At 37.9% G+C, this 23,343-nt stretch overlaps 4 protein-coding genes across 4 annotated transcripts; all 4 read right to left on the bottom strand.

Annotated features, from left to right (window-relative positions):
- Window positions 1–1,744: 1,744 nt before the first annotated feature.
- On the bottom strand, window positions 1,745–4,355 carry LOC146636552 (C-type mannose receptor 2-like). Its single transcript, XM_085350887.1, has 4 exons — window positions 4,322–4,355; window positions 3,648–4,022; window positions 3,136–3,480; window positions 1,745–2,091 (listed from the first exon to the last, which is right to left on the bottom strand). Exons 1-4 carry the CDS (start codon window positions 4,353–4,355, stop codon window positions 1,745–1,747), a joined length of 1,101 nt encoding a protein of 366 aa, XP_085207013.1.
- Window positions 4,356–7,668: 3,313 nt separating this feature from the next.
- On the bottom strand, window positions 7,669–10,279 carry LOC146636551 (C-type mannose receptor 2-like). Its single transcript, XM_085350886.1, has 4 exons — window positions 10,246–10,279; window positions 9,572–9,946; window positions 9,060–9,404; window positions 7,669–8,015 (listed from the first exon to the last, which is right to left on the bottom strand). Exons 1-4 carry the CDS (start codon window positions 10,277–10,279, stop codon window positions 7,669–7,671), a joined length of 1,101 nt encoding a protein of 366 aa, XP_085207012.1.
- A 3,313-nt stretch (window positions 10,280–13,592) lies between these two features.
- LOC146636550 (macrophage mannose receptor 1-like) lies at window positions 13,593–16,464 on the bottom strand. The gene is made up of 4 exons (XM_085350885.1): window positions 16,431–16,464; window positions 15,757–16,131; window positions 15,247–15,591; window positions 13,593–13,939 (listed from the first exon to the last, which is right to left on the bottom strand). Exons 1-4 carry the CDS (start codon window positions 16,462–16,464, stop codon window positions 13,593–13,595), a joined length of 1,101 nt encoding a protein of 366 aa, XP_085207011.1.
- Window positions 16,465–19,775: 3,311 nt separating this feature from the next.
- Window positions 19,776–22,748, bottom strand: LOC146636549 (macrophage mannose receptor 1-like). Its single transcript, XM_085350884.1, has 4 exons — window positions 22,718–22,748; window positions 21,948–22,322; window positions 21,429–21,782; window positions 19,776–20,122 (listed from the first exon to the last, which is right to left on the bottom strand). The coding sequence occupies exons 1-4, from the start codon at window positions 22,746–22,748 to the stop codon at window positions 19,776–19,778; spliced, it is 1,107 nt and encodes a 368-aa protein (XP_085207010.1).
- Between the last annotated feature and the right edge of the window lie 595 nt (window positions 22,749–23,343).

Below are 23,343 nucleotides of genomic sequence, written 5' to 3'. Positions count from 1 at the left end.
ATGATGTTTCCACCCCCATGCTTCACAGTAGGTATGGTGTTCTTGGGATGCAACTCAGTATTCTTCTTCCTCCAAACACGACGAGTTGAGTTTATACCAAAAAGTTCTACTTTGGTTTCATCTGACCACATGACATTCTCCCAATCCTCTGCTGTATCATCCATGTGCTCTCTGGCAAACTTCAGACGGGCTTGGACATGCACTGGCTTCAGCAGCGGAACACGTCTGGCACTGTGGGATTTGATTCCCTGCCGTTGTAGTGTGTTACTGATGGTGAGCTTTGTTACTTTGGTCCCAGCTCTCTGCAGGTCATTCACCAGGTCCCCCCGTGTGGTTCTGGGATCTTTGCTCACCGTTCTCATGATCATTTTGACCCCACGGGATGAGATCTTGCGTGGAGCCCCAGATCGAGGGAGATTATCAGTGGTCTTGTATGTCTTCCATTTTCTGATGATTGCTCCCACAGTTGATTTTTTCACACCAAGCTGCTTGCCTATTGTAGATTCACTCTTCCCAGTCTGGTGCAGGTCTACAATACTTTTCCTGGTGTCCTTCGAAAGCTCTTTGGTCTTGGCCATGGCGGAGTTTGGAGTCTGACTGTTTGAGGCTGTGGACAGGTGTCTTTTATACAGATGATGAGTTCAAACAGGTGCCATTCATACAGGTAACGAGTGGGGGACAGAAAAGCTTCTTACAGAAGACGTTACAGGTCTGTGAGAGCCAGAGATTTTCCTTGTTTGAGGTGACCAAATACTTATTTTCCACCCTGATTTACGAATAAATTCTTTACAAATCCTACCATGTGGATTCATGGATTTTTTTTTCACATTCTGTCTCTCACAGTTGAAGTGTACCTCTGGTGCAAATTACTGACCTCTGTCATCATTTTAAGTGGGGGAAATTGCACAATCGGTGGCTGACTAAATACTTTTTTGCCCCACTGTAGGTAATCCAGTGGCTTAGACTTGAAACCATGGGCTGTTAAGGACCAGAGATTCTCTATAGTGTGTTATCAACCAATCAGATGAGCCGGTAAAAGTATGTAGACAGTGTAGAGTGAAACAGGTTTAACGGTTATCTGCCTTGTAGGTGTTCAGGATACAGACACTAAAGGGAAGCAACAACAAGGTTCAAAAATTACAACTGACCAGATTTGATTTATTTCTGACTCACAGGCAAACTCACATAAATGACCTTAAATCCAAAAAGCTGATTCTGTTCATCTGCATCTGCATGTAGCTTTTTCAGTGGGAGAAACACTTCGTCACTCACCTGTCCACATTCCTTCCTGATTAAATAACTGTTAATTTTTATTTTATTTTAGGTTAAATATCAACTATTACCTGACAATGATGAGTGTTGAAGGATATTATTTGAGAACCATTCCTTTTGCAAAAGAAACAACACGATGAAAACACCTGAATACACATAATACTTTATTATTAGAAATTTATAGATAAAATGATAAAAGTAAAAGTATTTCTTCTGTTATAAGGATCAATTTAACTGCTGCAGATGGTTAAGACTGAGCTTTTTTTTTAACACACTATATTCTCTCTAGAATAATAGAGCACATCCAGAAAAAAATGTTTATGACATGGTAAGTTTTAAATCATCATTTTCAATCATACTTATGACATAGATATTTTTAATCTTTAATCTCTTAAGTGCTTGATAAAAATCATAAAAGCAAATTATTTCTGCTGCAGTAATTAACCTGCAGTGAGTCAGAGAGCTTTAAAACTTACTCTGTAGAACAAATAAAGTTATATTTCTCATGTTCTCTTTGACTGACCCACTGATACCGTCCTCCTCTTTCCATAGCTGCACACCTACCACACTCCTCAATCTTTCCATTATCAGCCCAGTTCTCGTAGCAGACTGCTTTGTCACTGATCCAGAACCACAGATCCAGCACGCAGGTGTAGCGCAGTCCCACCCATATGTAAGGACTGCTGGCATTCTTGGCTCTCCTCTCCACCCATCTCTGTTGGTGAGGGTTAGTGATGGAGACCAGGTCAGTGTGGTGCAGTCTGCAGTAATCCAAGGCTTCCTCCCAGGTCTTGTTTTCATTGATCAGAATCAATTTATCTGTCAGAAACAATCAAACTTCAGTTAAGTCTGGTTAACAGCAGCTTATGTTCCACTTTACCTTGAATACAGACAGTACACAATAAAACATTGTAGTTTTTCACTTCCTTTAGCTGTATACTTAATTATTGTAAGTGTGTACAGTGCATTTGGAAAGCATTCACAGTTCCACATTTTGTCCTGTTACAGTCTTATTCCAAAATAGATTAAATTTCTTGTTCACTTCAAAGTTCTGCACATGATACCCCAAAATGAAAAAGTGGGGAAAAGATTGTTGAAATTCCTGCAAATCAAAAGCAAAAATATGGCATGTACAGTATGTAAGTATTTACACTTTGTTGAAGTATCTTTGTCAACACTTGAAGCTTCAAGCCTTCCTGAGTATGATGCTACAAGCTTGGCATATCTATTTTAGGGCAGTTTCTCCCATTCATTGCACAACCTCTGAAGCTCCATCAGGTTGGATGGTGCACAGCCATTTTCAGATCTCTCCAGAGAATCAGGTTCAAACTTTGGCTCTTGCTGGTCACTTGAGGACCTTCACAGTGGTTCTGCAGCCACTTGTTTTTATCTTGGCCGTGTGCTTGGGGGCTTGTCCTGTATAAAATGAACCTAATGTGGATCTAATGTCCGGTGCACTCTGGAGCAGCTTATTCAAAAAGAATCAAATTTACCATCACTAGCTCACTCTACTAAACAGGCCTGATTGTTGGAGGGCTTCAGAAATGATTGTTCTTCTGGAAGATTCTCCTCTCTCCACAGAGCAATGCTGGAGCTCTGTCAGAGTGACCATCACTCCTTGACTAAGGCTTTTCTACCTCAAACTCTCTAACTGGCGAGGTGGCAGCTCTAGGAAAGTCCTGGTGGTTTCAAACTTCTTCCATTTAAGATCTCTGAGCTTATTGGGACCTTCAGTGCTGCAGAAATGTTTCTGTGCCTCTCAACACAAGCCTGTCTCAGAGCTCTACAGACAATTCCTTGGATCTTCTAATGATGCTCCTATTACAGGGAAAATAAATCAGATTAATCTTAGTAGAAACTCACCACCATAACAGAAGAAAGGATTTTTTTTGTTGCATTCATCAGAGCTCCATTTTCTTGATCTGTTTAACAGAGTCGAAGCACATTTCTTTTTGTTTTGTCCATCATTAAATGACTCCATATCCCAGTGCCTGAAAGAGAAATTACTTCCATCTGACCACCTCCAGGTGTCTCTGAACAGGCCGATCCACAAATCCTGAGACTTTTTCAGGATCTTAAATTCTTCCCCATCCACCTGATCGAGTCCACTGGCCAGGTCAGTGTAGTGATCTCTGCAGTACTTCTGAGCCTTTGTCCAGGTTATCTTCTCCTCAATCAAATGGATGGATTTACCGTCTCTCTTCTTTTCTGTTAAGGAAAAACATCAAAACAAAACAAAATTTCCATCACCACAAACATTTTGAAGAAATACAGAAAGACACATAATTTGTATGATTCCTCAAACATGCTTTCTCTCCATTTCTCTTTCAGTTCAGTTATATTATCAAATCAGACTATTATCCACATATTCTCACCATCGTAGCAGATGATCGGCATCATTTGGTCACATCTGGCATGTGTCCAGTTTCCTCTTGTCTTCACACAGTTCTCATTTTGATTTTGATTATTTGGTTCAGAAGCTCCCCATCTGGTTTCATGTTCAGTGTAGTTCACCCCTGGCAGAGACCAATGCCACATCCTGTTTTCTTTTCCTGGGTTGCTGAACAGTCCAATCCAGGGTTTACCTTCATACTCTTTGGATTCACACAGTCTCGCCATGTCTGCCATGTCAAACACGCTGGCCAGGTCTGCATAATTCTCTCTGCAGTATTTCTGTGCTTCTTCCCAGGTTTTGTCTTCTCTAATAAAGTGGTACTCATACAGGTAACAGGTGGAGACGAAACACTGACCTAAAAGCAGTAAAATATTAGCAATAATGCTGCATTATCAAATCAAACTCACTGGTTCACAGATAAACAGTCTACAACACAAGTGTGACTCTGAGCTCAGTGACCTTCTCAGTGAAAGACAAATGTGTGCAGATAAAACAAATAGATGAAAATCAAATGGAAAAACAAAGAAAAGACAGAAGAAGTAAGAAGACAAGACATTACAAAAAACACGGTAAGTTTGTAGGATTCAACAAAACACACACCAGGTAGAGAAATATCATCTCTATAGGGAAACTCAATCAGAATTTTCCACTTACCCATCAGAATCAGCAGAAAGAGACTCCACTGCATCTTTAATCTGCCGGATTAAATAAATATTTCATTAGATAATGAAATCATGTTTCATTTCATAGATGGTCTGGTTATAATCATCATTATAATCTGGGTGTACAGATTGGAAGTTCAGCTGGACCCAAATGCAGACACGAGCAGGCAGCCAGAGTTTAAATGTTTTACATCACTCATGTATACATCAAAACATAGAATTAGGCTTTATCACTGTTGTAAAAATACTCCATGCTGTACTAATACAGAGGTGTCTTATTGTTGAGGTCAGGAGCTGCCAGATCTGTTTTCTCTGGTAGTCTGCATGCATGAAAGAGTCTCTGCTTAACATAACTGATATTATATTAAGGCTGATTCTTCGGTTTAAAGGTGCTTTTCTTTTAAATCCAGTCTGCTGCATATCTTAGAAATTGATTTTGAAAATATATAAATATATATAAACATAAACAAACACAAAACATGCAATGAATTACAGATTTCAAACTTACATCTGGTTAGTCTTTTGGTCCTTTGTCTAATTTGGCCTCTTTCCTCGAAGGGTTCAAATAAACACTGAAATAAAAGCAAACACAGAGAGCTCATTATGCAAAGATCGGAATTTATATATTAAAATACTGCTGCTGCTTTCAGAAAGATAAAGACGAGGGAGTTTTTTACACGTATGAAAGCGGTATTCTGTTACGTGTTGTAGCTTATAGCTTTTTCCTCAATGATTGTAAAACTGTATAATTTTGTTGTTGTCTCTTGTTTTTGAACTGACTTCTCATCATATACTTTACCAATGAAAAAGCTGATGATGGTTTGGATCGTTTATATGCAGAAATATTGAAATTATGGAAATATTTATACTTGTATTGTGAGCTTGTTCTTTACCTGAGTGTTTTATCTTGATGTCGCTTTACAATTTCCTTACTTTTGCATGTAAACACTGAAACACTGCTGATAAAATAAGACCTGAATCTGTGGATAATTCGCTTTTTATTACTTATTTTTCATTTAAATTCACTTTTGTTATTATTGGATGTCGTCACTTACAGTCCTATGTCTCTGAACTTTCCCACACACGTTGGAGAATATGACTGTTTTTCAATAACTATCATTAAGAGATTATCTTAATTTTCATATGAACACATTTTTCACTGTACATGTAACGTTATAAATCCTCCCAGTGTGGATCATATTTACATTTTGAATGCAAATTTCTCTGAAATGATTACAAGATAAACATGTGAGCAAATGAGCCATACGCTCAGAAAACTTCCCACGAACTCCAGTCGTCTGCAAAATGACCTCACATATGTATATTTTTTGAAAAGTGATCACAAGCATTTTCTTATTAGTTCCTCCTGTTCTTTAATAGTACTTGTTAAGCAGGTTGTAACCTATCTAGGGGAGCTATGCCTTAAACATCTCTGTCAGCTGACATACGAGTGGTAATTTTTTTCATTAAATGAATGAATTAAGGATAAAAACCATTAGAGGTTCATAATAAACTGACAATAAATGTAATGAAGGTGGGAATATGAGAGAGTGAAAGGATAAAAGAGAACGTATTTTTAGTGTTTTTGCTTTATATTCAGAAAAACAGACTAAAATATCTAAAAAATGGCAGAAATACAGACTGCCCATTTGTAATGCCTCAGGTAAACATCCTGAGGATCAAGGTGCAGTATATGAAAGGGAAAAGATACAGTGTAACTTGTTACGACATGTTGTGAAGTGAATTGGATTTTAAACCATGTGCTCACATAAGCACAGGAGCTGTATGCTGTGCATGCTGCTCTCTCAGACTGTTGCTGAAGGAAATACAGTGCTGTAAAAAGTGTTTTCTCCTTTCCTGATTTCTTAGTTTTGTGCATATTTGTTACATGTTTCAGATCATCAACCAAATGTTAATATTAGACAAAGACAACCTGATTTTTTGAAATTATGGTTTCATCTAAAGGGAGGAGGTTATCTAACAGTGTCCTACAGTGTTTTTTTTAGCATCAAGGGTGTCATAAAGTTTGTTGTTTCTCTTATTTAATGTAACTCCACCGCTATCAGCACTTTGTCAGTCATTTTATTTTTAAAAAAAGTCTCTTTCTGTTTGCGGTTAAAACAAACAAACAGTAAGAGCCCTGTGAGTGTTGAGATGTGCAGACAGCAGAGGGAGTCAAAGCCAAGTGAAAAACTTATCAGGGCTCAGAAAAGGCTTCAGGTGGGTTTCTTATTTTGCTCACGCACAGCTCCAGCTCTGCCAGTAAAGACCTTAAAATCCTGTTTTCGGCAGCAGTGTTATTCCTGAGCAATCTTTTCTTGTTTGAATGCATCAGTCTGGCTCTGCTTTTCCTCCCATGACAAGTAAAAGCATTAAAAACATTGCTCTGAAGCGCTGAATGTAGCAAAGAGGTTATAGAAGTTATTTAGCTATTATTTAAACTGAATGATATTATCTCTTTCAGAAACATTCCTTTGTTCTTCACCCAACTTATATGAACATTATGTTTTACTTCAGGGGTGTGACGCAACTTTTCAGCAAGGAAAAAACTCTTCCTGCACTCTTTAACGAGACAAACTGGAACGCATGAAAACACAGTGTACTGACTAACTCCTTCCAGGGTTAAAGAATAATAAAACTGTATTACATGTGTAGTTAAATATTTACTAATAGCTGACAATGACACATGTTGGAGGATTTATTTTAACAGCCATTCCTTTAGCAATCGAAGCAATAAAATACAACGAAAACAGCTGAATACACATAAAACTTTATTATTGGCAAGGTATACATAAAATCCTTAAAAGTAAAAGTGTCATCAGTGTTATATGGATCAATATTACTGCTGCAGATGGTTAAGACTGAGGTTTACTTTAAACAAATGATTATAACATGGCTATGAGGACCACTTATCTCTAAAAAGCGACTTTTAATCATCATACAAACACACTTGGATATAACTTAAATTAAACAGCAGGTTAAACATTTATCATAGATGTTAATCGTCTTGGTTGAAACTGGACATGATGTCAGTTCCTCCTCTCTGCTTTCATTGCTAATATGCTAACACCACATGCTGTGATTTTCTGTGTAAATAACACACACGAGACCCTAAAACAAAAACTGTAATCACCCTTTTCATATAGCTTTTGTAATGTTGGATACAGTCTCTTCTCCCCTAATCCATATTTTGGTTCTTAATATAAGACACAGGGGTGACTCACTGCAATATTATTATTGTTTTTTCATCTTTCTACATTCAGTGCTTGATAAAAATCATAAAAGCAAATTATTTCTGCTGCAGTAATTAACCTGCAGTGAGTCAGAGAGGTTTAAAACTTACTCTGTAGAACAAATAAAGTTATATTTCTCATGTTCTCTTTGACTGACCCACTGATACCGTCCTCCTCTTTCCATAGCTGCACACCTACCACACTCCTCAATCTTTCCATTATCAGCCCAGTTCTCGTAGCAGACTGCTTTGTCACTGATCCAGAACCACAGATCCAGCACGCAGGTGTAGCGCAGTCCCATCCATATGTAAGGACTGCTGGCATTCTTGGCTCTCCTCTCCACCCATCTCTGTTGGTGAGGGTTAGTGATGGAGACCAGGTCAGTGTGGTGCAGTCTGCAGTAATCCAAGGCTTCCTCCCAGGTCTTGTTTTCATTGATCAGAATCAATTTATCTGTCAGAAACAATCAAACTTCACTTAAGTCTGGTTAACAGCAGCTTATGTTCCACTTTACCTTGAATACAGACAGTACACAATAAAACATTGTAGTTTTTCACTTCCTTTAGCTGTATACTTAATTATTGTAAGTGTGTACAGTGCATTTGGAAAGCATTCACAGTTCCACATTTTGTCCTGTTACAGTCTTATTCCAAAATAGATTAAATTTCTTGTTCACTTCAAAGTTCTGCACATGATACCCCAAAATGAAAAAGTGGGGAAAAGATTGTTGAAATTCCTGCAAATCAAAAGCAAAAATATGGCATGTACAGTATGTAAGTATTTACACTTTGTTGAAGTATCTTTGTCAACACTTGAAGCTTCAAGCCTTCCTGAGTATGATGCTACAAGCTTGGCATATCTATTTTAGGGCAGTTTCTCCCATTCATTGCACAACCTCTGAAGCTCCATCAGGTTGGATGGTGCACAGCCATTTTCAGATTTCTCCAGAGAATCAGGTTCAAACTTTGGCTCTTGCTGGTCACTTGAGGACCTTCACAGTGGTTCTGCAGCCACTTGTTTTTATCTTGGCCGTGTGCTTGGGGGCTTGTCCTGTATAAAATGAACCTAATGTGGATCTAATGTCCGGTGCACTCTGGAGCAGCTTATTCAAAAAGAATCAAATTTACCATCACTAGCTCACTCTACTAAACAGGCCTGATTGTTGGAGGGCTTCAGAAATGATTGTTCTTCTGGAAGATTCTCCTCTCTCCACAGAGCAATGCTGGAGCTCTGTCAGAGTGACCATCACTCCTTGACTAAGGCTTTTCTACCTCAAACTCTCTAACTGGCGAGGTGGCAGCTCTAGGAAAGTCCTGGTGGTTTCAAACTTCTTCCATTTAAGATCTCTGAGCTTATTGGGACCTTCAGTGCTGCAGAAATGTTTCTGTGCCTCTCAACACAAGCCTGTCTCAGAGCTCTACAGACAATTCCTTGGATCTTCTAATGATGCTCCTATTACAGGGAAAATAAATCAGATTAATCTTAGTAGAAACTCACCACCATAACAGAAGAAAGGATTTTTTTTGTTGCATTCATCAGAGCTCCATTTTCTTGATCTGTTTAACAGAGTCGAAGCACATTTCTTTTTGTTTTGTCCATCATTAAATGACTCCATATCCCAGTGCCTGAAAGAGAAATTACTTCCATCTGACCACCTCCAGGTGTCTCTGAACAGGCCGATCCACAAATCCTGAGACTTTTTCAGGATCTTAAATTCTTCCCCATCCACCTGATCGAGTCCACTGGCCAGGTCAGTGTAGTGATCTCTGCAGTACTTCTGAGCCTTTGTCCAGGTTATCTTCTCCTCAATCAAATGGATGGATTTACCGTCTCTCTTCTTTTCTGTTAAGGAAAAACATCAAAACAAAACAAAATTTCCATCACCACAAACATTTTGAAGAAATACAGAAAGACACATAATTTGTATGATTCCTCAAACATGCTTTCTCTCCATTTCTCTTTCAGTTCAGTTATATTATCAAATCAGACTATTATCCACATATTCTCACCATCGTAGCAGATGATCGGCATCATTTGGTCACATCTGGCATGTGTCCAGTTTCCTCTTGTCTTCACACAGTTCTCATTTTGATTTTGATTATTTGGTTCAGAAGCTCCCCATCTGGTTTCATGTTCAGTGTAGTTCACCCCTGGCAGAGACCAATGCCACATCCTGTTTTCTTTTCCTGGGTTGCTGAACAGTCCAATCCAGGGTTTACCTTCATACTCTTTGGATTCACACAGTCTCGCCATGTCTGCCATGTCAAACACGCTGGCCAGGTCTGCATAATTCTCTCTGCAGTATTTCTGTGCTTCTTCCCAGGTTTTGTCTTCTCTAATAAAGTGGTACTCATACAGGTAACAGGTGGAGACGAAACACTGACCTAAAAGCAGTAAAATATTAGCAATAATGCTGCATTATCAAATCAAACTCACTGGTTCACAGATAAACAGTCTACAACACAAGTGTGACTCTGAGCTCAGTGACCTTCTCAGTGAAAGACAAATGTGTGCAGATAAAACAAATAGATGAAAATCAAATGGAAAAACAAAGAAAAGACAGAAGAAGTAAGAAGACAAGACATTACAAAAAACACGGTAAGTTTGTAGGATTCAACAAAACACACACCAGGTAGAGAAATATCATCTCTATAGGGAAACTCAATCAGAATTTTCCACTTACCCATCAGAATCAGCAGAAAGAGACTCCACTGCATCTTTAATCTGCCGGATTAAATAAATATTTCATTAGATAATGAAATCATGTTTCATTTCATAGATGGTCTGGTTATAATCATCATTATAATCTGGGTGTACAGATTGGAAGTTCAGCTGGACCCAAATGCAGACACGAGCAGGCAGCCAGAGTTTAAATGTTTTACATCACTCATGTATACATCAAAACATAGAATTAGGCTTTATCACTGTTGTAAAAATACTCCATGCTGTACTAATACAGAGGTGTCTTATTGTTGAGGTCAGGAGCTGCCAGATCTGTTTTCTCTGGTAGTCTGCATGCATGAAAGAGTCTCTGCTTAACATAACTGATATTATATTAAGGCTGATTCTTCGGTTTAAAGGTGCTTTTCTTTTAAATCCAGTCTGCTGCATATGTTAGAAATTGATTTTGAAAATATATAAATATATATAAACATAAACAAACACAAAACATGCAATGAATTACAGATTTCAAACTTACATCTGGTTAGTCTTTTGGTCCTTTGTCTAATTTGGCCTCTTTCCTCGAAGGGTTCAAATAAACACTGAAATAAAAGCAAACACAGAGAGCTCATTATGCAAAGATCGGAATTTATATATTAAAATACTGCTGCTGCTTTCAGAAAGATAAAGACGAGGGAGTTTTTTACACGTATGAAAGCGGTATTCTGTTACGTGTTGTAGCTTATAGCTTTTTCCTCAATGATTGTAAAACTGTATAATTTTGTTGTTGTCTCTTGTTTTTGAACTGACTTCTCATCATATACTTTACCAATGAAAAAGCTGATGATGGTTTGGATCGTTTATATGCAGAAATATTGAAATTATGGAAATATTTATACTTGTATTGTGAGCTTGTTCTTTACCTGAGTGTTTTATCTTGATGTCGCTTTACAATTTCCTTACTTTTGCATGTAAACACTGAAACACTGCTGATAAAATAAGACCTGAATCTGTGGATAATTAGCTTTTTATTACTTATTTTTCATTTAAATTCACTTTTGTTATTATTGGATGTCGTCACTTACAGTCCTATGTCTCTGAACTTTCCCACACACGTTGGAGAATATGACTGTTTTTCAATAACTATCATTAAGAGATTATCTTAATTTTCATATGAACACATTTTTCACTGTACATGTAACGTTATAAATCCTCCCAGTGTGGATCATATTTACATTTTGAATGCAAATTTCTCTGAAATGATTACAAGATAAACATGTGAGCAAATGAGCCATACGCTCAGAAAACTTCCCACGAACTCCAGTCGTCTGCAAAATGACCTCACATATGTATATTTTTTGAAAAGTGATCACAAGCATTTTCTTATTAGTTCCTCCTGTTCTTTAATAGTACTTGTTAAGCAGGTTGTAACCTATCTAGGGGAGCTATGCCTTAAACATCTCTGTCAGCTGACATACGAGTGGTAATTTTTTTCATTAAATGAATGAATTAAGGATAAAAACCATTAGAGGTTCATAATAAACTGACAATAAATGTAATGAAGGTGGGAATATGAGAGAGTGAAAGGATAAAAGAGAACGTATTTTTAGTGTTTTTGCTTTATATTCAGAAAAACAGACTAAAATATCTAAAAAATGGCAGAAATACAGACTGCCCATTTGTAATGCCTCAGGTAAACATCCTAAGGATCAAGGTGCAGTATATGAAAGGGAAAAGATACAGTGTAACTTGTTACGACATGTTGTGAAGTGAATTGGATTTTAAACCATGTGCTCACATAAGCACAGGAGCTGTATGCTGTGCATGCTGCTCTCTCAGACTGTTGCTGAAGGAAATACAGTGCTGTAAAAAGTGTTTTCTCCTTTCCTGATTTCTTAGTTTTGTGCATATTTGTTACATGTTTCAGATCATCAACCAAATGTTAATATTAGACAAAGACAACCTGATTTTTTGAAATTATGGTTTCATCTAAAGGCAGGAGGTTATCTAACAGTGTCCTACAGTGTTTTTTTTAGCATCAAGGGTGTCATAAAGTTTGTTGTTTCTCTTATTTAATGTAACTCCACCGCTATCAGCACTTTGTCAGTCATTTTATTTTTAAAAAAAGTCTCTTTCTGTTTGCGGTTAAAACAAACAAACAGTAAGAGCCCTGTGAGTGTTGAGATGTGCAGACAGCAGAGGGAGTCAAAGCCAAGTGAAAAACTTATCAGGGCTCAGAAAAGGCTTCAGGTGGGTTTCTTATTTTGCTCACGCACAGCTCCAGCTCTGCCAGTAAAGACCTTAAAATCCTGTTTTCGGCAGCAGTGTTATTCCTGAGCAATCTTTTCTTGTTTGAATGCATCAGTCTGGCTCTGCTTTTCCTCCCATGACAAGTAAAAGCATTAAAAACATTGCTCTGAAGCGCTGAATGTAGCAAAGAGGTTATAGAAGTTATTTAGCTATTATTTAAACTGAATGATATTATCTCTTTCAGAAACATTCCTTTGTTCTTCACCCAACTTATATGAACATTATGTTTTACTTCAGGGGTGTGACGCAACTTTTCAGCAAGGAAAAAACTCTTCCTGCACTCTTTAACGAGACAAACTGGAACGCATGAAAACACAGTGTACTGACTAACTCCTTCCAGGGTTAAAGAATAATAAAACTGTATTACATGTGTAGTTAAATATTTACTAATAGCTGACAATGACACATGTTGGAGGATTTATTTTAACAGCCATTCCTTTAGCAATCGAAGCAATAAAATACAACGAAAACAGCTGAATACACATAAAACTTTATTATTGGCAAGGTATACATAAAATCCTTAAAAGTAAAAGTGTCATCAGTGTTATATGGATCAATATTACTGCTGCAGATGGTTAAGACTGAGGTTTACTTTAAACAAATGATTATAACATGGCTATGAGGACCACTTATCTCTAAAAAGCGACTTTTAATCATCATACAAACACACTTGGATATAACTTAAATTAAACAGCAGGTTAAACATTTATCATAGATGTTAATCGTCTTGGTTGAAACTGGACATGATGTCAGTTCCTCCTCTCTGCTTTCATTGCTAATATGCTAACACCACATGCTGTGATTTTCTGTGTAAATAACACACACGAGACCCTAAAACAAAAACTGTAATCACCCTTTTCATATAGCTTTTGTAATGTTGGATACAGTCTCTTCTCCCCTAATCCATATTTTGGTTCTTAATATAAGACACAGGGGTGACTCACTGCAATATTATTATTGTTTTTTCATCTTTCTACATTCAGTGCTTGATAAAAATCATAAAAGCAAATTATTTCTGCTGCAGTAATTAACCTGCAGTGAGTCAGAGAGGTTTAAAACTTACTCTGTAGAACAAATAAAGTTATATTTCTCATGTTCTCTTTGACTGACCCACTGATACCGTCCTCCTCTTTCCATAGCTGCACACCTACCACACTCCTCAATCTTTCCATTATCAGCCCAGTTCTCGTAGCAGACTGCTTTGTCACTGATCCAGAACCACAGATCCAGCACGCAGGTGTAGCGCAGTCCCACCCATATGTAAGGACTGCTGGCATTCTTGGCTCTCCTCTCCACCCATCTCTGTTGGTGAGGGTTAGTGATGGAGACCAGGTCAGTGTGGTGCAGTCTGCAGTAATCCAAGGCTTCCTCCCAGGTCTTGTTTTCATTGATCAGAATCAATTTATCTGTCAGAAACAATCAAACTTCAGTTAAGTCTGGTTAACAGCAGCTTATGTTCCACTTTACCTTGAATACAGACAGTACACAATAAAACATTGTAGTTTTTCACTTCCTTTAGCTGTATACTTAATTATTGTAAGTGTGTACAGTGCATTTGGAAAGCATTCACAGTTCCACATTTTGTCCTGTTACAGTCTTATTCCAAAATAGATTAAATTTCTTGTTCACTTCAAAGTTCTGCACATGATACCCCAAAATGAAAAAGTGGGGAAAAGATTGTTGAAATTCCTGCAAATCAAAAGCAAAAATATGGCATGTACAGTATGTAAGTATTTACACTTTGTTGAAGTATCTTTGTCAACACTTGAAGCTTCAAGCCTTCCTGAGTATGATGCTACAAGCTTGGCATATCTATTTTAGGGCAGTTTCTCCCATTCATTGCACAACCTCTGAAGCTCCATCAGGTTGGATGGTGCACAGCCATTTTCAGATTTCTCCAGAGAATCAGGTTCAAACTTTGGCTCTTGCTGGTCACTTGAGGACCTTCACAGTGGTTCTGCAGCCACTTGTTTTTATCTTGGCCGTGTGCTTGGGGGCTTGTCCTGTATAAAATGAACCTAATGTGGATCTAATGTCCGGTGCACTCTGGAGCAGCTTATCATCAAGGATGTCTCTGCACATTGCATTCATCTTTCCCTCGACTCTGACTTGTCTCCCGGTCACTGCTGCTGATAAACATCCCCAGAGCATGATGCTGCCACCACCATGCTTCACTGTAAGGATGGTATTGGTCCGGTGATGAGTGGTACCTGGTTTCCTCCGGACGTGATGCTTGGCATTCAGAGTTAAGAGTTCAATCTTTGTTTCATCAGACCAGAGAATTTTATTTCCCATGGTCTGAGCATCCTTCAGGTGCATTTTGGTAAACTGAGGAGTGGCTTCAGTCTGCTCACTCTACTAAACAGGCCTGATTGTTGGAGGGCTTCAGAAATGATTGTTCTTCTGGAAGATTCTCGCTCCACAGAGCAATGCTGGAGCTCTGTCAGAGTGACCATCACTCCTTGACTAAGGCTTTTCTACCTCAAACTCTCTAACTGGCGAGGTGGCAGCTCTAGGAAAGTCCTGGTGGTTTCAAACTTCTTCCATTTACAGATCTCTGAGCTTATTGGGACCTTCAGTGCTGCAGAAATGTTTCTGTGCCTCAACACAAGCCTGTCTCAGAGCTCTACAGACAATTCCTTGGATCTTCTAAGTCTAGTGATGCTCCTATTACAGGGGAAAATAAATCAGATTAATCTTAGTAGAAACTCACCACCATAACAGAAGAAAGGATTTTTATTGTTGCATTCATCAGAGCTCCATTTTCCTGATCTGTTTAACAGAGTCGAAGCACATTTCTTTTTGTTTTGTCCATCATTAAATGACTCCATATCCCAGTGCCTGAAAGAGAAATTACTTCCATCTGACCACCTCCAGGTGTCTCTGAACAGGCCGATCCACACATCCTGAGACTTTTTCAGGATCTTAAATTCTTGCCCATCCACCTGATCGAGTCCACTGGCCAGGTCAGTGTAGTGATCTCTGCAGTAGTTCTGAGCCTGTGTCCAGTTCTTGGGCTCTTTAATCAAATGGATGGATTTACCGTCTCTCTTCTTTCCTGTTAAGCAAAACATCAAAACAAAACAAAATTTCCATCACCACAAACATTTGAAGAAATACAGAAAGACACATAATTTGTATGATTCCTCAAACATGCTTTCTCTCCATTTCTCTTTCAGTTCAGTTATATTATCAAATCAGACTATTATCCACATATTCTCACCATCGTAGCAGATGAACCACATAGTTTGGTCACATGTGACATCTGCCCAGTTTTCTCTTGTCTTCACACAGTTCTCATTTTGATTTTGATCATCTGGTTCAGAAGCTCCCCATCTGGTTTCATGTTCAGTGTAGTTCACCCCTGGTAGAGACCAATGCCACATCCTGTTTTCTTTTCCTGGGTTGCTGAACAGTCCAATCCAGGGTTTACCTTCATACTCTTTGGATTCACGCAGTCTCGCCATGTCTGCCATGTCAAACACACTGGCCAGGTCTGCATAATTCTCTCTGCAGTATTTCTGTGCTTCTTCCCAGGTTTTGTCTTCTCTAATAAAGTGGTACTCATACAGGTAACAGGTGGAGACGAAACACTGACCTAAAAGCAGTAAAATATTAGCAATAATGCTGCATTATCAAATCAAACTCACTGGTTCACAGATAAACAGTCTACAACACAAGTGTGACTCTGAGCTCAGTGACCTTGTCAATGAAAGACAAATGTGTGCAGATAAAACAAATAGATGAAAATCAAATGGAAAAACAAAGAAAAGACAGAAGAAGTAAGAAGACAAGACATTACAAAAAACACGGTAAGTTTGTAGGATTCAACAAAACACACACCAGGTAGAGAAATATCATCTCTATAGGGAAACTCAATCAGAATTTTCCACTTACCCATCAGAATCAGCAGAAAGAGACTCCACTGCATCTTTAATCTGCCGGATTAAATAAATATTTCATTAGATAATGAAATCATGTTTCATTTCATAGATGGTCTGGTTATAATCATCATTATAATCTGGGTGTACAGATTGGAAGTTCAGCTGGACCCAAATGCAGACACGAGCAGGCAGCCAGAGTTTAAATGTTTTACATCATCATGTATACATCAAAACATAGAATTAGGCTTTATCACTGTTGTAAAAATACTCCATGCTGTACTAATACAGAGGTGTCTTATTGTTGAGGTCAGGAGCTGCCAGATCTGTTTTCTCTGGTAGTCTGCATGCATGAAAGAGTCTCTGCTTAACATAACTGATATTATATTAAGGCTGATTCTTCGGTTTAAAGGTGCTTTTCTTTTAAATCCAGTCTGCTGCATATCTTAGAAATTGATTTTGAAAATATATAAATATATATAAACATAAACAAACACAAAACATGCAATGAATTACAGATTTCAAACTTACATCTGGTTAGTCTTTTGGTCCTTTGTCTAATTTGGCCTCTTTCCTCGAAGGGTTCAAATAAACACTGAAATAAAAGCAAACACAGAGAGCTCATTATGCAAAGATCGGAATTTATATATTAAAATACTGCTGCTGCTTTCAGAAAGATAAAGAAGACGAGGGAGTTTTTTGCACGTATGAAAGCGGTATTCTGTTACGTGTTGTAGCTTATAGCTTTTTCCTCAATGATTGTAAAACTGTATAATTTTGTTGTTGTCTCTTGTTTTTGAACTGACTTCTCATCATATACTTTACCAATGAAAAAGCTGATGATGGTTTGGATCGTTTATATGCAGAAATATTGAAATTATGGAAATATTTATACTTGTATTGTGAGCTTGTTCTTTACCTGAGTGTTTTATCTTGATGTCACTTTACAATTTCCTTACTTTTGCATGTAAACACTGAAACACTGCTGATAAAATAAGACCTGAATCTGTGGATAATTAGCTTTTTATTACTTATTTTTCATTTAAATTCACTTTTGTTATTATTGGATGTCGTCACTTACAGTCCTATGTCTCTGAACTTTCCCACACACATTGGAGAATATGACTGTTTTTCAATAACTATCATTAAGAGATTATCTTAATTTTCATATGAACACATTTTTCACTGTACATGTAACGTTATAAATCCTCCCAGTGTGGATCATATTTACATTTTGAATGCAAATTTCTCTGAAATGATTACAAGATAAACATGTGAGCAAATGAGCCATACGCTCAGAAAACTTCCCACGAACTCCAGTCGTCTGCAAAATGACCTCACATATGTATATTTTTTTGAAAAGTGATCACAAGCATTTTCTTATTAGTTCCTCCTGTTCTTTAATAGTACTTGTTAAGCAGGTTGTAACCTATCTAGGGGAGCTATGCCTTAAACATCTCTGTCAGCTGACATACGAGTGGTAATTTTTTTCATTAAATGAATGAATTAAGGATAAAAACCATTAGAGGTTCATAATAAACTGACAATAAATGTAATGAAGGTGGGAATATGAGAGAGTGAAAGGATAAAAGAGAACGTATTTTTAGTGTTTTTGCTTTATATTCAGAAAAACAGACTAAAATATCTAAAAAATGGCAGAAATACAGACTGCCCATTTGTAATGCCTCAGGTAAACATCCTGAGGATCAAGGTGCAGTATATGAAAGGGAAAAGATACAGTGTAACTTGTTACGACATGTTGTGAAGTGAATTTTAAACCATGTGCTCACATAAGCACAGGAGCTGTATGCTGTGCATGCTGCTCTCTCAGACTGTTGCTGAAGGAAATACAGTGCTGTAAAAAGTGTTTTCTCCTTTCCTGATTTCTTAGTTTTGTGCATATTTGTTACATGTTTCAGATCATCAACCAAATGTTAATATTAGACAAAGACAACCTGATTTTTTGAAATTATGGTTTCATCTAAAGGGAGGAGGTTATCTAACAGTGTCCTACAGTGTTTTTTTTAGCATCAAGGGTGTCATAAAGTTTGTTGTTTCTCTTATTTAATGTAACTCCACCGCTATCAGCACTTTGTCAGTCATTTTATTTTTTAAAAAAGTCTCTTTCTGTTTGCGGTTAAAACAAACAAACAGTAAGAGCCCTGTGAGTGTTGAGATGTGCAGACAGCAGAGGGAGTCAAAGCCAAGTGAAAAACTTATCAGGGCTCAGAAAAGGCTTCAGGTGGGTTTCTTATTTTGCTCACGCACAGCTCCAGCTCTGCCAGTAAAGACCTTAAAATCCTGTTTTCGGCAGCAGTGTTATTCCTGAGCAATCTTTTCTTGTTTGAATGCATCAGTCTGGCTCTGCTTTTCCTCCCATGACAAGTAAAAGCATTAAAAACATTGCTCTGAAGCGCTGAATGTAGCAAAGAGGTTATAGAAGTTATTTAGCTATTATTTAAACTGAATGATATTATCTCTTTCAGAAACATTCCTTTGTTCTTCACCCAACTTATATGAACATTATGTTTTACTTCAGGGGTGTGACGCAACTTTTCAGCAAGGAAAAAACTCTTCCTGCACTCTTTAACGAGACAAACTGGAACGCATGAAAACACAGTGTACTGACTAACTCCTTCCAGGGTTAAAGAATAATAAAACTGTATTACATGTGTAGTTAAATATTTACTAATAGCTGACAATGACACATGTTGGAGGATTTATTTTAACAGCCATTCCTTTAGCAATCGAAGCAATAAAATACAACGAAAACAGCTGAATACACATAAAACTTTATTATTGGCAAGGTATACATAAAATCCTTAAAAGTAAAAGTGTCATCAGTGTTATATGGATCAATATTACTGCTGCAGATGGTTAAGACTGAGGTTTACTTTAAACAAATGATTATAACATGGCTATGAGGACCACTTATCTCTAAAAAGCGACTTTTAATCATCATACAAACACACTTGGATATAACTTAAATTAAACAGCAGGTTAAACATTTATCATAGATGTTAATCGTCTTGGTTGAAACTGGACATGATGTCAGTTCCTCCTCTCTGCTTTCATTGCTAATATGCTAACACCACATGCTGTGATTTTCTGTGTAAATAACACACACGAGACCCTAAAACAAAAACTGTAATCACCCTTTTCATATAGCTTTTGTAATGTTGGATACAGTCTCTTCTCCCCTAATCCATATTTTGGTTCTCAATATAAGACACAGGGGTGACTCACTGCAATATTATTATTGTTTTTTCATCTTTCTACATTCAGTGCTTGATAAAAATCATAAAAGCAAATTATTTCTGCTGCAGTAATTAACCTGCAGTGAGTCAGAGAGGTTTAAAACTTACTCTGTAGAACAAATAAAGTTATATTTCTCATGTTCTCTTTGACTGACCCACTGATACCGTCCTCCTCTTTCCATAGCTGCACACCTACCACACTCCTCAATCTTTCCATTATCAGCCCAGTTCTCGTAGCAGACTGCTTTGTCACTGATCCAGAACCACAGATCCAGCACGCAGGTGTAGCGCAGTCCCACCCATATGTAAGGACTGCTGGCATTCTTGGCTCTCCTCTCCACCCATCTCTGTTGGTGAGGGTTAGTGATGGAGACCAGGTCAGTGTGGTGCAGTCTGCAGTAATCCAAGGCTTCCTCCCAGGTCTTGTTTTCATTGATCAGAATCAATTTATCTGTCAGAAACAATCAAACTTCAGTTAAGTCTGGTTAACAGCAGCTTATGTTCCACTTTACCTTGAATACAGACAGTACACAATAAAACATTGTAGTTTTTCACTTCCTTTAGCTGTATACTTAATTATTGTAAGTGTGTACAGTGCATTTGGAAAGCATTCACAGTTCCACATTTTGTCCTGTTACAGTCTTATTCCAAAATAGATTAAATTTCTTGTTCACTTCAAAGTTCTGCACATGATACCCCAAAATGAAAAAGTGGGGAAAAGATTGTTGAAATTCCTGCAAATCAAAAGCAAAAATATGGCATGTACAGTATGTAAGTATTTACACTTTGTTGAAGTATCTTTGTCAACACTTGAAGCTTCAAGCCTTCCTGAGTATGATGCTACAAGCTTGGCATATCTATTTTAGGGCAGTTTCTCCCATTCATTGCACAACCTCTGAAGCTCCATCAGGTTGGATGGTGCACAGCCATTTTCAGATTTCTCCAGAGAATCAGGTTCAAACTTTGGCTCTTGCTGGTCACTTGAGGACCTTCACAGTGGTTCTGCAGCCACTTGTTTTTATCTTGGCCGTGTGCTTGGGGGCTTGTCCTGTATAAAATGAACCTAATGTGGATCTAATGTCCGGTGCACTCTGGAGCAGCTTATCATCAAGGATGTCTCTGCACATTGCATTCATCTTTCCCTCGACTCTGACTTGTCTCCCGGTCACTGCTGCTGATAAACATCCCCAGAGCATGATGCTGCCACCACCATGCTTCACTGTAAGGATGGTATTGGTCCGGTGATGAGTGGTACCTGGTTTCCTCCGGACGTGATGCTTGGCATTCAGAGTTAAGAGTTCAATCTTTGTTTCATCAGACCAGAGAATTTTATTTCCCATGGTCTGAGCATCCTTCAGGTGCATTTTGGTAAACTGAGGAGTGGCTTCAGTCTGCTCACTCTACTAAACAGGCCTGATTGTTGGAGGGCTTCAGAAATGATTGTTCTTCTGGAAGATTCTCGCTCCACAGAGCAATGCTGGAGCTCTGTCAGAGTGACCATCACTCCTTGACTAAGGCTTTTCTACCTCAAACTCTCTAACTGGCGAGGTGGCAGCTCTAGGAAAGTCCTGGTGGTTTCAAACTTCTTCCATTTAAGATCTCTGAGCTTATTGGGACCTTCAGTGCTGCAGAAATGTTTCTGTGCCTCAACACAAGCCTGTCTCAGAGCTCTACAGACAATTCCTTGGATCTTCTAAGTCTAGTGATGCTCCTATTACAGGGGAAAATAAATCAGATTAATCTTAGTAGAAACTCACCACCATAACAGAAGAAAGGATTTTTATTGTTGCATTCATCAGAGCTCCATTTTCCTGATCTGTTTAACAGAGTCACAGAACATTTCCTGTTTTGTCCGTCATTAAATGACTCCATATCCCAGTGCCTGAAAGAGAAATGACTTCCATCTGACCACCTCCAGGTGTCTCTGAACAGGCCGATCCACACATTCATCAGAGAGCTCTCGGACTTATTCAGGATCTTAAATTCTTGCCCATCCGCCTGATCGAGTCCACTGGCCAGGTCAGTGTAGTGATCTCTGCAGTACTTCTGAGCCTGTGTCCAGTTCTTGGGCTCTTTAATCAAATGGATGGATTTACCGTCTCTCTTCTTTCCTGTTAAGCAAAACATCAAAACAAAACAAAATTTCCATCACCACAAACATTTGAAGAAATACAGAAAGACACATAATTTGTATGATTCCTCAAACATGCTTTCTCTCCATTTCTCTTTCAGTTCAGTTATATTATCAAATCAGATTATTATCCACATATTCTCACCATCGTAGCAGATGAACCACATAGTTTGGTCACATGTGACATCTGCCCAGTTTTCTCTTGTCTTCACACAGTTCTCATTTTGATTTTGATCATCTGGTTCAGAAGCTCCCCATCTGGTTTCATGTTCAGTGTAGTTCACCCCTGGCAGAGACCAATGCCACATCCTGTTTTCTTTTCCTGGGTTGCTGAACAGTCCAATCCAGGCTTTACCTTCATACTCTTTGGATTCACGCAGTCTCGCCATGTCTGCCATGTCAAACACGCTGGCCAGGTCTGCATAATTCTCTCTGCAGTATTTCTGTGCTTCTTCCCAGGTTTTGTCTTCTCTAATAAAGTGGTACTCATATAGGTAACAGGTGGAGATGAAACACTGACCTAAAAGCAGTAAAATATTAGCAATAATGCTGCATTATCAAATCAAACTCACTGGTTCACAGATAAACAGTCTACAACACAAGTGTGACTCTGAGCTCAGTGACCTTGTCAATGAAAGACAAATGTGTGCGACTATAAGACTTTAGTGTTTGGATACAATAAAGATAATGTTCACAGTAAACAAAGACATGAGACTGAAATAAAAAGGATTATTCATAACAAAAAGAAACAATTGAATTGATGGAGATCAAATGAAAAAGCAAAGATAATACAGAAACAGAATTACAGCAATAAATAATAACAACAGCAAACATCAGAGCAGAATGTAAACCGGAAAAATACAAACATGTTAGCAGAATAAAACTGAGGAAGCAGTGCGGAGAATTTCCACTTACCCATCAGAAGCAGAAACAGACTCCACCGCATCTTTAATCTGCCACATAATGAAAACATATTTTCTTTAATACACAGTAAAAAGATGACAACATTTTGAATGTAAAACGTGTCGTTTTAGTGTGTGTGTAGAGAAATGACATTCATATAGAACTTGCACTTAAAATGCTGGAAGTCACTGTTTTGTTTGATACTGTGTTTGGATGTGTTTCTCGAGGAACTGTATGAAAACACGTTTTAGTTCTTTTAACATTCAAATAAAATGATCTGTTGAATTAATCTGATAAACCACATCTCTAATTGAGAAAATCTTACCTTAGACTCAGGTTAAGAAAATTAAACCCTCAATACAACAGCTGGTAAATGATCTGAAACACATTCGGTACTTAGAATATTTTATGATGCATAGAGTTTATTATTTTTAGCTTCTCTTTAATATCATAGTGTTTGTTCTTCATATCTCTAATTGTGTACAGTGACGCTGGTCTCACATTGTTAATTCATGAAGCTTTTATCAGTCTGTTGTTGCTTTTGCCATTAACTTGTCACATTTATCCAACAAATACAAGGTTTTTAAGAAATAGCAACATCTAATCATGAATGAAACCCTCATCAGTTGAGCCTATAC

The sequence above is a fragment of the Diplotaxodon limnothrissa genome, linkage group LG3 (genome assembly GCF_057381915.1).
Source record: "Diplotaxodon limnothrissa isolate DT_005_m linkage group LG3, D_limnothrissa_male_GT1.1, whole genome shotgun sequence".
NCBI classification, from domain to species: Eukaryota; Metazoa; Chordata; class Actinopteri; order Cichliformes; family Cichlidae; genus Diplotaxodon; species Diplotaxodon limnothrissa.
The sequence above is the reverse complement of the archived record's forward strand: the minus strand, read 5'-3'. Positions and strand labels throughout refer to the sequence as shown.